General features: G+C 29.9%; 2 protein-coding genes across 2 annotated transcripts; both read right to left on the minus strand.

The window, feature by feature from the left end:
- Positions 1-651: 651 nt before the first annotated feature.
- Positions 652-8,261, minus strand: LOC145194134 (peroxisomal acyl-coenzyme A oxidase 3-like). Its single transcript, XM_090068009.1, has 15 exons — positions 7,895-8,261; positions 7,112-7,189; positions 6,837-6,926; positions 4,940-5,169; positions 4,171-4,453; positions 3,860-3,988; positions 3,634-3,754; positions 3,420-3,542; positions 3,172-3,279; positions 2,892-2,977; positions 2,626-2,694; positions 1,838-1,976; positions 1,648-1,715; positions 1,355-1,441; positions 652-1,257 (listed from the first exon to the last, which is right to left on the minus strand). Exons 1-15 carry the CDS (start codon positions 8,213-8,215, stop codon positions 1,132-1,134), a joined length of 2,058 nt encoding a protein of 685 aa, XP_089924135.1. The 5' UTR covers positions 8,216-8,261; the 3' UTR covers positions 652-1,131.
- A 2,521-nt stretch (positions 8,262-10,782) lies between these two features.
- LOC145185354 (uncharacterized) lies at positions 10,783-11,613 on the minus strand. Its single transcript, XM_090069429.1, has one exon. It carries the CDS (start codon positions 11,581-11,583, stop codon positions 10,783-10,785), a length of 801 nt encoding a protein of 266 aa, XP_089925555.1. The 5' UTR covers positions 11,584-11,613.
- Between the last annotated feature and the right edge of the window lie 218 nt (positions 11,614-11,831).

The raw sequence follows: 11,831 nt of genomic DNA on the forward strand, positions 1-11,831 counted from the left end.
TCTGTTTTAAACTGTTTATATAATATTGATGTAAAAATTAAAACTGTAACCACAATCTAAACATTATGAAATTTTAAAATATTTCCCACTTTGAAAGGAATTTTAAGAGAGCTTTCCAACCATACTATTAGCAACTGCTTCAATTATTAACAGACTAGATTGCATCCTCTTTACAACATATATGGCAATATTGTAGGTAAAAGAAGTAGCAAGAGTTTATTTCTTTTTTGAAAGAAATGTCTTTTTTTTCTTTAATAAAATTTCAACTCATAATGAAAAATTTATTTGATAAACTTTAATGAATACACTACATTAAAGCGTCACTCAATGTCATGCTAAAAATATATATACTTTTTCAACAAAGTATGTATACTTTGTTGACATTTATTCATGTATCTAATGAGTTTTATTATTTCTGCAAAGCTGGGTTATATTTTCATATATTCAAGTTAAAAACAACCATATACTGTTGACCATGGACTGACCATGATAGACCAAAATTATCACCAATAAAAAGTTCCATTTTAATGAATTTATGTAAAAAATAAAGAAATGAGTGGGAGGGACAAATGTCTTATGCTATACTATTTATTTTTTTTACCTGATCACATTAACATTTAAGATAAAGAGAAATTAAAAAAACAAACAAACTACAGCAAATATCTTTCTTAATAAATAGGTTTTCCTGACAGACTTCATAAAAGATATATCCAAAAAACAATACAAAAGCTTGACAAATAACAATAGAATTTGCTTAGCTTTAAAATCTTTTTGAAACTAGAAATCCTTAATTCACTAGCATAAAATAAAAAATAAAACAAATCATCTATTGCTTAAATCATCTAAAAAAATTTTAAATAAATTCAGTTTTTTTTTTCTTTCCAAAACTTCTGTTCAATTTTTTACAAGTGCTTGAAACATTTTCAAAAATTTTCACTTTCTTTATCAGCAAAACATCTAAAAATTATCTAAAAGAAATTTGATGAAGTTTTCCACATGATAATAATTAAACTAAAAAATTCTTCTATATAATTGTCTAAAAAAAAAAAAAAAAAAGATTTTTTAAAAATGTTCTTAAGCCTATATATACATGTAAGGATGAATAAAACTTGTTCAAAGTACAAGATTATTTTACAACTTGCTGGGAATACGATGAGTTTTTGAACCAGTATCGACTCCTTCAACCACCTCTTTCCACCAACTGGGACGCTTTTGTGATTCAGAAGTCACCATCACGTCGTATAAGTTCTTTAAAGGCTGAAAAAAAAAAGTGTCCATTTACTAGTACAAATCAACATTAGAAACATCACACAACATTAGAAACATCACGCAAATCAAGAGAGAATCAACTAACCTGCAAATTGCTATGACCAATTGGAGAATTTAAAACCCAATCAGGAGGAGCAAGTGCATCAACCAATGATAATGCACAGGGTTTTATCTGAAATAACAAAAAAAAAAAAAAGCTGCTATGATTATGTTTTGTAACCCTACTTTGGTTATTAAACTTTGAATTTTAAAGTTTTAAGTTAAATTAATTATTAATTACTGATTAATGGAAGAAAAAAAAATTGATTGTGACAGATAAGCTAAATATTTTTTTTAAAGATCAAATTAAAAAAATAAACAAACAAAAGACAAACAAACCAGAAAGCAGTAATGTAAAATTCCTTCTCTAACAATTTCTGCTTGTTTAGGATTGCTCAAATAACCACCTAAAAATATTTTAATTTCAAATTCTTCAAGTCTCAGCATTTTATTAGAAGTGGTACAGGTGACAATTCTCAAAAATAAATTAAAGCATCACTGGTAATGAAATTTAATACTAATATTCCACCTTGAAACAAATTGGTTAAATTCTTCTCCATTACCCATAATCCATACAACATATATACATTTTTTAAAGGCTCTTTAAACTCTAGTGGACAACTCAGAGAGAATGCTTTTTCAATTCCAAATTTGCTTATTGCATATCTCTAAAAGATTTTAAAAATAAAAAAAATTTAATGCAAGAAGGAACAACCATAAAACAATGAAACTATGAAAAACCATTTTTTACTATAAGAAAATGGTGTTACATTGAATAACTGTTGATAGTGAATAAAAAAATTTCCATTCAAGTTTTTAAATAAATGTTTATTGAGTCATATCAAGTCATTTGACATTTTACTTATTTCAGATTTTGGATGATATTTGCTTTATCTCTCAAATTTAACAATTTTAAATACTAAAAGAATTTACAGAACTTAAATTAAACTTGCTGACATTCAGACATTTGCATTCATCAAGTTTTTTTTTTTATTTGTTTTAATTTGTATAAACTAGAGTAGCAGTTGTGAAATATTTTCTACTAACGATGTTAACAAAAAATATTTTACAATCATATTAAACTAAACCACTCTTTGAAATCAAAATGCAACATCACACATCACCAACATCACAAGTAATGTTCATTAAAACAAATTCCAATTAGGAAATTTTTCAACTTATGTTCACATTAAAAGTTCACATCAAAGATTTATTCACATTAAAAGTTCACATCAAAGATTCCTTTAGTAAAATAGTAATTGAAAGTGAAATTATTTTAGAACAAAAAAAAAGATCTAAGGAAATTTAATTATGTACCTCAATGAATGCCATTGCAAGCGATCTGGAATAATAGACTTGTGAGTTGTTTTTAGCAGTAAATTCATCCTTTAAACATAAAGAAAAAAAATTATAAGAGAAAAAAAAATTAAATTCAAAATGTTTTATTTCCTCTTTTATAAATATTTTTATCTTTTTATACCAAAACAATACCAAAGTAAAATAACATTGAATATCTTTCTTTTTTAAAATACATAAAAAAACTCAACCCTTATTTATTAAACACAACATTTCTCTCAACTAACTTTGCTTGCTGAAAGCTGTGCTTGAAACTTGCATTCACTTTGCTCCAGAAGATAACTTACTAGCCAATCAAATGTATCTTCAATAACTTTAACATAAATAAACATACATACATACATACATTTTTTTTTTAATAATTTATTTATGAATTGCTTTTAACATCAAAATTTTTTTGGAGAACAAAGGAATTTAATTATACACATTTTTACAAATGTTGTATTTTTTCTTTATCAGTAACATTATTTAGAATTTAAAAGTTCATCTGCTTTACAATTTACTTACCTTTAGGAGTAATATCATTTAGAGATTTGACAGTACATCTGTTTTGAAGATTTTTAATATAGTTGTTTAGAAAGTTAATACTACCACCAGGCGATTCAACATGTAAACCTTAAAAAAAAAAAAAAGCAGGAGTACTACAAAAAACTAGAAAAAATTATAATACTTTGTTTCAATACTTTTTAAAGCAAATACTAAACACAATTAACTGCACGTTGCATAAAACAATGATATAATAAAAAAAAACTTACCCATTTTTAAATCTTTGTAGACAGTAAGAAGGTAATTACTTGTCTGCATTAAAATGCAGTTGTTATCTCCTTCATATGTACAATTGGGATCATTTTGGTCACGCAATACACCAAGACGATTAACTAAAAAAATTAAATTAAAAAAAACACTTTTTTAAATGATTTCTTTTATCTATCTTTTTTAATCACAACTTAGGCATCAAAATCTACAAACCAGTTAAATATCCATGTCCACCACATGCTTCTCGAGCTTCTTGTATGCCTTGCTGTGCAATCCATGATGCTACTGGTTTTGAAGCACATGACAAAACATGAATCTCTTTCCCAACAGCAACCTTGAAATTTGGTGAGAGATAAAATGGCAAAATAAAAACCTGAAACTTTGTGTTAATGAAACAAACTTTGTATTAACAAAATATTAATATAGAATAACAGTTTACTGCAGTGTCAGGGTCTGTTGAAATATTGGTCAAACGCTTGATTGAAACCCGGTAATACTCTGTATTTAACCAGGTACAAAATGATTTCCAAACAAAAGTTGCTGCAAGATATGGGAATAAACGCCATTGCTAAAAACAAAAAAAAACAACAGACTAATCTAAATAACTTGAATTATCCAAATCAAAATTGCTAAACAAAAGAAATTATTTCAATAAATCTTAAGAAATTTAGTAATAAGTATTGATGAAGAAATTGTTTCCTTAATGACCTAAAATTTTACAAAGTACAAAAAAAAAAAAAAAACATGAACCTGCATTTGGTATTCAATAACTGGAAGTTCCTCACTATCTTCTGACGGACCAAACTGTTTACGGCATGAAGAATAACGCACAGCTATAGTCATGGCATTTATTAAATTACATATTGCCAATCCAGTAATACTAACTCGACCACCAGATAGAGTACCCAAAACAGCCCCAAAACGTTTACTAATATCCTTGAATGGAGTAATGTATATTCCATCAGGTGACACTCCTCCTTGCTTGTCTAACAATGCTGCTCTCGGTACTCGTACATTATTCAGCAGTAAGTAACTGATTTTAAAATATAAAAAAACTCATAAAGACTAGGAAGTATCATTATGAAAAATTTTGGTTGAACAAAACCTGATCAGGACTAAAGCCTATTTTGAGGTTAGATTAAATGTAGCTGTTTTAAAACAGGGCAATCTTTTCAGAATTGGAACATGGCAGCCATGCAAAAAGTAGCAGTCAAGAAATTGAAACTTTTGAAAAGTAAAATTGTTTTCTACTTTTTTCAGTTTCAAAAAAAAAAAAAAAAAAAATTTTAACAAAATTGATTGGTCATATAAAAGATATGACTAATTCTAATTTTAAATGGATGGACTAAAAAGTATGTTAAAAAATGCTTTTTAATATGACATTTGGTTATATTTTTGATATGTCATATCAAAAGCATAACCAATTGTCATATGAAAATAAGATTGAATATTACATTGAAAATATTTAAAAACTAATTCTAATAAAGTTTGTTATCATGAAGAAAACAACTAAATTTACCCATTGCTGAGCCCATTCAAACCAAGTTTTAAACCCATGTCTCCAACTACGATTCCAGGTAAAGGTTTTCTATCAAGATCCCGAACTTGCACTATAAAAGGGTGTAAACCATGTTTAATTCCATCAGAGGTGTAAAGTTGTGCATAAACGATGGCATGTGTTGCAAGATTACCAAGGTTACCAGACCAACATTTTATATCTTGAAATGTTGGTGTATTCAACACAAACTCCTTAAATCCAAAAATATTTAAAAAATCTTAGAAATTTAAGAGGAACTACTTAAGTTTATAAATTATATGTATGTATGTATGTATGTATGTATGTATGTATGTATGTATGTATGTATGTATGTATGTATGTATGTATATATGTATGTATGTATGTATGTATGTATGTATGCATGCATGCATGCATGCATGCATGCATGCATGTATGTATGTATGTATGTATGTATGTATGTATGTATGTATGTATGTATGTATGTACGTACATACGTATGTATTCATATATTAATTTTTGTACATATATATGAATTTTTTTTTTCAATCATCTTGCTCCACAAGGTGGGTATAACCAAAAAAAGCTTTCCACCAAATTAGGGAATATTTACAGGGAATCAATTTCATAGCACCTGTCTTTTCAAAGGCTTCATTTTGCAGCCTTTCAAGTAAGGAGTTAAAATGTGTCCAAACATCAGCTTTGTGCCAAGCAAAAAGTTTATTTTGATGCTTGACCATATTCTAGATAGTTTTGCAGAAATTAATAAATTTATTGTTGTGCAGACTGTTGCAATTAGAGCATCCCGCTATCGAAAATTGCGTAAATGCGTAAATTCCGATGTGAGAAATAGTTTATAAAGGTGACTCCGATGTGATGCGATGGTGAGGAATGGTATCACATCCGAGGAGCAATGTAATCCGAGGCCGATGGGGAGAATTTCACGCACTCTCCGATATATTTTGAGATTTACGCATTATCGTACGATATTTTTGCGTAATTTCACAATAAATCGTATTTAAAGTGTAAACTCATAATATTGTGGTATTTCCAATGTATTTATCTATAATTACGAAGTTTTCGCAAAATTACAGCAAAATTTTGCAAGCCACCACAAACCTTTGGAAAATATCGGAAAATAAAAGGATTAAATCACATCGAAGTCACCTTTATAAACTATTTCTCACATTGCAATTTACACATTTACGCAACTTCCGATGGCGGGATGCTCTAGTTGCAATTGACACTGTGTTATACTGCTGAGAAAAAAATTAACAAAGTTTTTTGCTTTATTAACTGAAATTACAGTGTATGATACTTCATAAAAATTCTTTGAAACTTTTATTTACTAGTAATAGATAATATAATTAATAAACTTTATTTTATAGGAAGTGAGGAACATTTATAAAATTCTCCACACTTCCTGTAAAATAAATAACTGATAAAAAAAGATGGTTTTTCAGATAGATGTAGTACTAAATTGATTTTTTGTCATCATTCAAATAACTTAGGTTTACAATAAGAGAAGGCCATGTGAAACCACAATTATGACATGGATTTTGAAATCTTTGGTTAGTTTTCAGGAGTGTTCAAAGAAATCACATAATTGAAAATAATTCATTCTGGTGGATTGTTATTACAGAAGACATTGTATTATATACCTAATAGAGATGTCAGAGTAAAATTAATTGTCCTTGAATTAAATTTGGATTGTCTCTTGAGATGATCTTTGCTGAACACCAATAGCAAACAAACTCGCTGAACACCAATAGCAAACAAACTTTGGCTCAATTCACTTTGCAAACTTAAATCACCTGAAAGGTGATTTTATTTAATTTAACCACTAATCACTCATTTCTAGTTTCTAAATTTTAACAACAAAACCTTTAATAAGATATACCTGTGTGCTTGGATCATATGTGGCAGTAGTACACATCCCTTTTGTGTTGCTTCCATGAGCAAGTTCTGTCAAAGCAAATGATCCCATTATCTAGTAAAAAACAACTATGTATTTTTGGAAAAATATATAGTTTTTTTTAATGAACAAAATTATTTCTTTTTTAAGTTTTTTTTTTGGTTAATTATATGCTATTATATAATTATAAATCATTAAAAATGAAACAAAATTGAAGATTACTTTTTATATAAATTTTAAAATGTTATTATACACCAAACCTGCATCCCATCTGCTTTACTTGCTAACTCCAAAGTATCTCCATTTTTTGATCCATTGTATATTGTCATAGAAAATAACTAAACAAATAAAAAAAAATTATAGCAACTCCCCAATACAAGCACTCTATGTATGGATAGAAATAAATTTTGTGATTAAAGTTATCTAGAAAGTGTAGATAACATATTGATGGGTTAGCTTATACTTATTGTATTTCCACAAAAGCCTAAAAACTTTAACATTTCTTTAATTAGAATTGTCATAACAAACTTACCTTCTCAGATTCAAAATCTGACATCCTTAATCCAACTAAAGGCTAACTCATGTTTAAGACTTGTAAAAAACAAAATAATGGAGCATTTATTAGTTGTTGTATTAAGAATAATTCAGTAACTGTTAAATTCAGCTGATTTGCTTATCATTTTTATTTCAATGCTGTATAACAAGTTTGACAATGAAACTATTTTTGAAATTATAATATAACTGTTTTTGATAAACATAATTAGATAAACTTAGAGTGGAAACTAAATAACTACATATACAATTAACATGAATTATTGGAAATAATAAACCTTTTGCTCAATCAAATAATAGTTTTCTATAAGAGAAAGCAAGAAGCATGTATCACAAAAACAATTACCCACTTGTATTAAATATATTGATTAAATAATTTATAAACAGCTTTGAATCTCATAACTAAATTATGTTTAAATAATATCTTATCACAATAGTCCCATTTACAGACTAACAAGATAAGATTTGTAAGAACATTGTACCTAACATACCGATCGATTCAAGAAATAAATCATTCCAAATGCATAGTCTAAGTAACAACAAGCATCACTGTATGCAGCACCACAAACAGGGTTTTCCATTATATTTTCATTTTCAATAAACTGGTATTCAGCAAGAGCACGAGCACGTTTGACAGTTAGAAGTTGAAATTCAGAAACTGGCATTCGAAGATAGTCATCCCATGTTTTACCTGTGTTAAATAGTGGATCTTTTTCAAGAGTTGTATACCATTTTTCCAAACATGATGCATATCCTTCTCCTGCTATATAATAATTTAGTTTATGACTGTCAATTGACAGGCAGTGGCTCATTTTGTCTTTATGCTGAAAAACATAATAGTTTACGTAAAATACTGAAACGGCTAATTATCTTGAGATAATTTATTCATTTGTGGATCTGAGTTGTTGTTTTTTTTAAAACATTTTTATAAAACAAAGTCAATTTGTTTTAAGATAGAAGTTCATCTGTAAAACAGTTATAACACAAAAAAAAAACAAAAAACAGATTAGCTAACACCTAAAGTGGTCCACCTTTAATTAAATTTTACTTATGAAGAGGTTTGTTTTTACATGAGGTCTTTTTAGAACTTTTTCTTAAGTTCAAGCTTCTCAAATTTTTAGGAGGACAAAATCAAAACGTCTCAATCAAGCTTCCTCCCTCCCAGTGTGTTTACCGCTCCTCGAGGTAGTTTACAGAACAAAAAATATTTTGAGTCGTGTCTTAAAAAAAAGTATGGTCAAGTTCAGTCGGCTGGTGCTGAAAGCTTGTTATATATTAAAAGTTCTGAACAAAAGAAGCCATTTCCCTTCCTTTATGGTTTAGAGCTTCAGCGAACCATATTATGTTTATTCCTTGCCTTTTTAACTTACTTTGTTGTTGTTGCTGTAGTGACTTAATATATTTGATTAAAGCCTAATATTTAATATTGTAAATATTAGGCTTTAATCAAATGATGAATAGTCACTGGAGATGAAAAGTGGATCAAGTATGACAATCCCTAACGTAACAAATTGCGGGGTAAACCAGGTCATGCAAAAAACCATTCCTTTTTGCCGTTCAAGTAACAGTTCACACATTAAGTGCTGCCGTTCAATGTCTGTTGGCTTTAACTCATAGAGCACCAAATGGACTTGCTTTTGGATCACCCTTAAAGCTTTTAAACGTTTATAAACTGTTGTATCATCAACTTGTAACAATTTTCCAAGTTCAATTAGCCTCTGACAAGAATTTTCATCAAGCAACTCCTCCAAATTTCATCAAGCAACTCCTTCAAACTTTTTTCGTGCCCTAGAGCATTCTTTATCGTCCAGATAAAAATCATTGGTTTTGAAGCGTCAAAAGCAGTTTCTGAATGTCTTTTTCGATAGAGAATGCTCACCATACGTCTCGACAAATATTTGGTGTGTCTCAGCTGCGGTCTTTTTTTGAAAAAAAAAAATAACAAAGGTATTGTTTATACTGTGATACCTTTAATACACTGAAGTTGTTAAGAGTATTTTCCAAAGATTCACAAACAACGATTTGGATGTAAAAGGCAAAAAAATGCTAAAGACTTTAGATATTAAAAAAAAGAAAATTTTTTTTTTCTTCAATGTGTGCAAATAGAATAATGGAACTTAAAGAAAAAAATTTAACCTAATAAAAGAGTTTTACTAAATATATGAGTTTTTCACAAGGAGTTCAAAGTTTTAGTAAGAAATTCATCTGAACAACTTTAAGAGTTGCAGTCGATATCAAGATGAAAAATTTTTAAAAATGATTTAAGTATTTTTAGAAAAAATATTGACTGTCTCAGTAAATGATTTTTTTATAATTGGGTTGGTGCATTATTATTGTGGCTTTTTTTCAATAAACTTTATTCAGCAAAGACAATAAAAATATTTAATAAAAACATAGTAGTAGTCACCATCTACTTCACGAATTGCTTCCCATTTGCTTGGCAGTTGGTTGATTCAACGGGGTTGAACAAGCCATCCAAATTGTCGAAAATTTTGTTCCCTATCCAGTTTTTCAGCGAGCGATTGACGTGATGACGGATGTGGGAAGAGATCCCATCCTTTAAAGGCGATTGATCCGACGACTCGATGTTCAACAAGAGGATCGGTGTTTTCATTGCGGAAGACGGTATGGCTTTTTTTTCGTGGTTCGATTGCAGCGTGAAGGCAGTCAATTTGAGCCAGAAAGACGTTGCTGCTCATGTTGAACTGCCACTTGCCATTTTTGTCCAGGATTCTCGATTGTTGCCGTTCATCCGCGTCGTTAAATCAGTAACAAATGACGTTCGATATGATTTCCTAGTGGATGATTCCGTTTCTACCCCGCCAGACACATCACATAGACTCCTTAAAGTGGACATCTTTTGGATTTCCTTTGGTGAAACACCTCGCGATGCGCAAACCATCTTCCTTTGGACGTTCTTGAACAACAACGACGATTAATCTAAAAAAAAAATATTGTTTTTGTAACAAGATTTTTCAAAAATAGCCTCACAGTGTGCCCAGAATGTGGTTTTTTGGAAAAAATTCCGTTATTTTTTAATGAAATTTTGTGAAAACTTTAGTATATTACTTTTTTTTGGCTGAAGAATCTGATTCTGAGGTTAAATGTTTCGTGTGTGCACTCTGACCCAGAGAATGGGGCAACGGTGGGGGAGGGGGAGGGGCGCCGAGAGTCATGCTCTTACTTTTTTAAAAATTTTCAAATAAACTGTAAAATATAAATTAAAAAATAAAACTTTTTAAAAAAATTTGTCTTCCACCACCCCCCACCTCAAAAAAAAATAGCCCCTCGATCCCCGTGACCAGCAAGCTAATAGCTGGCTAGGTTGCTTGGAAAAGGATATCATATCCAATTCATAATGAAATATGTTTAACTATTATTATAAGATCTTCAGACAGTGGTCAAGTGCACGTAGCTTTTGATGTAGAATGGCAAAAAATTTTACATCTGATTCAACTATAGATTCATGGCATTGTCCATGTCTTTCAGTACCTTTGTACAAGATTTCGCCATTTTCTAGTCTTCTCCAAGTACTAAGCACATCATTGTAGTTTTTATCTATGGTGAACCCATGTAGTATACATACCAGATCATTGGCATCACTTCTGGAACATTTGCAGTAGTGACAAAAAGCTCCAGAATCACCCACCAATAAACCTACCATTTTGCCATCAACCATGCTAATCTCTGTTCTTACAAATATTTGTAAACCATTTTTTGAAATAATAGGCTGAGTTTCATTTTTAGCCAGTTGACTCAGAGTTGGTTTAAAATACTCCTTTACACCCTCCCTAGTTTCTTTTGCTTTCACTAGAATAACAGGCTTGGCAAAAATAATGGAGTTAGGGGTTGGATTAGTCCAGATTACTTGGTTTTTTGAATCTTTAATTTCAAGAGGACACCAAAAGGAACAAATATAATTTATTCCCTTTAAGTCTGCATCTTGAGGATTGGAAAACTGATGACGATAGCTGTGGTTTCCAGATCCATCAAGTGCAAATTTACCCTCTACACGTATAGAATGATTTTCAGCACAAAACTCGGATATATCTAGTAGAGACTCAACAGTGTCTTTGATAACATTGTTCACAGGGGATGAAGTCTGCTTGTCGTCACTGCTTAATTCTTTTGGTAGCAAAGTACGTTTAAAGGTATCTACATCATTCTTTGTTGGCAACATTAGTTTTGGGAGAAGCTCAAGTCTCAGTTTATAGGGAACTGAGACTTGAGCTTTTGAACTGAGAATTCAAATAAATGTCAACAGCTAAGCCTTTACCTTAGTCTTTTTGATTTCCGTCCTCTTTTAGCTTGTGGAGCTCCATCTTCTTCTACACCACCCATGGATGATGACGACGCTGCAACAGTTAGATTTCCAGGTAGTATAATCCCAACTTCGTTTCTCCAAATTTCCAATTCGGCCACAAGTTT

The sequence above is a fragment of the Hydra viridissima genome, unplaced genomic scaffold (assembly GCF_058129835.1).
Source record: "Hydra viridissima isolate aposymbiotic clone 2 unplaced genomic scaffold, HvirCarnegie_v1 scaffold_12, whole genome shotgun sequence".
Lineage (NCBI taxonomy): Eukaryota > Metazoa > Cnidaria > Hydrozoa > Anthoathecata > Hydridae > Hydra > Hydra viridissima.

What these genes read in the sequence shown, in the direction of transcription:
- LOC145194134 (XM_090068009.1), bottom strand. Translation starts at nt 8,215, where the DNA reads ATGAGCCACTGCCTGTCAATTGACAGTCATAAACTAAATTATTATATA. An exon ending in TTATTGAATACCAAATGCAG is followed by an intron (nt 3,989 to 4,170) that starts GTTCATGTTTTT and finishes TTTTGTTTTTAG; the next exon opens with CAATGGCGTTTATTCCCATA. An exon ending in CAACAGACCCTGACACTGCA is followed by an intron (nt 3,755 to 3,859) that starts GTAAACTGTTAT and finishes CCAAATTTCAAG; the next exon opens with GTTGCTGTTGGGAAAGAGAT.
- LOC145185354 (XM_090069429.1), bottom strand. Translation starts at nt 11,583, where the DNA reads ATGTTGCCAACAAAGAATGATGTAGATACCTTTAAACGTACTTTGCTA.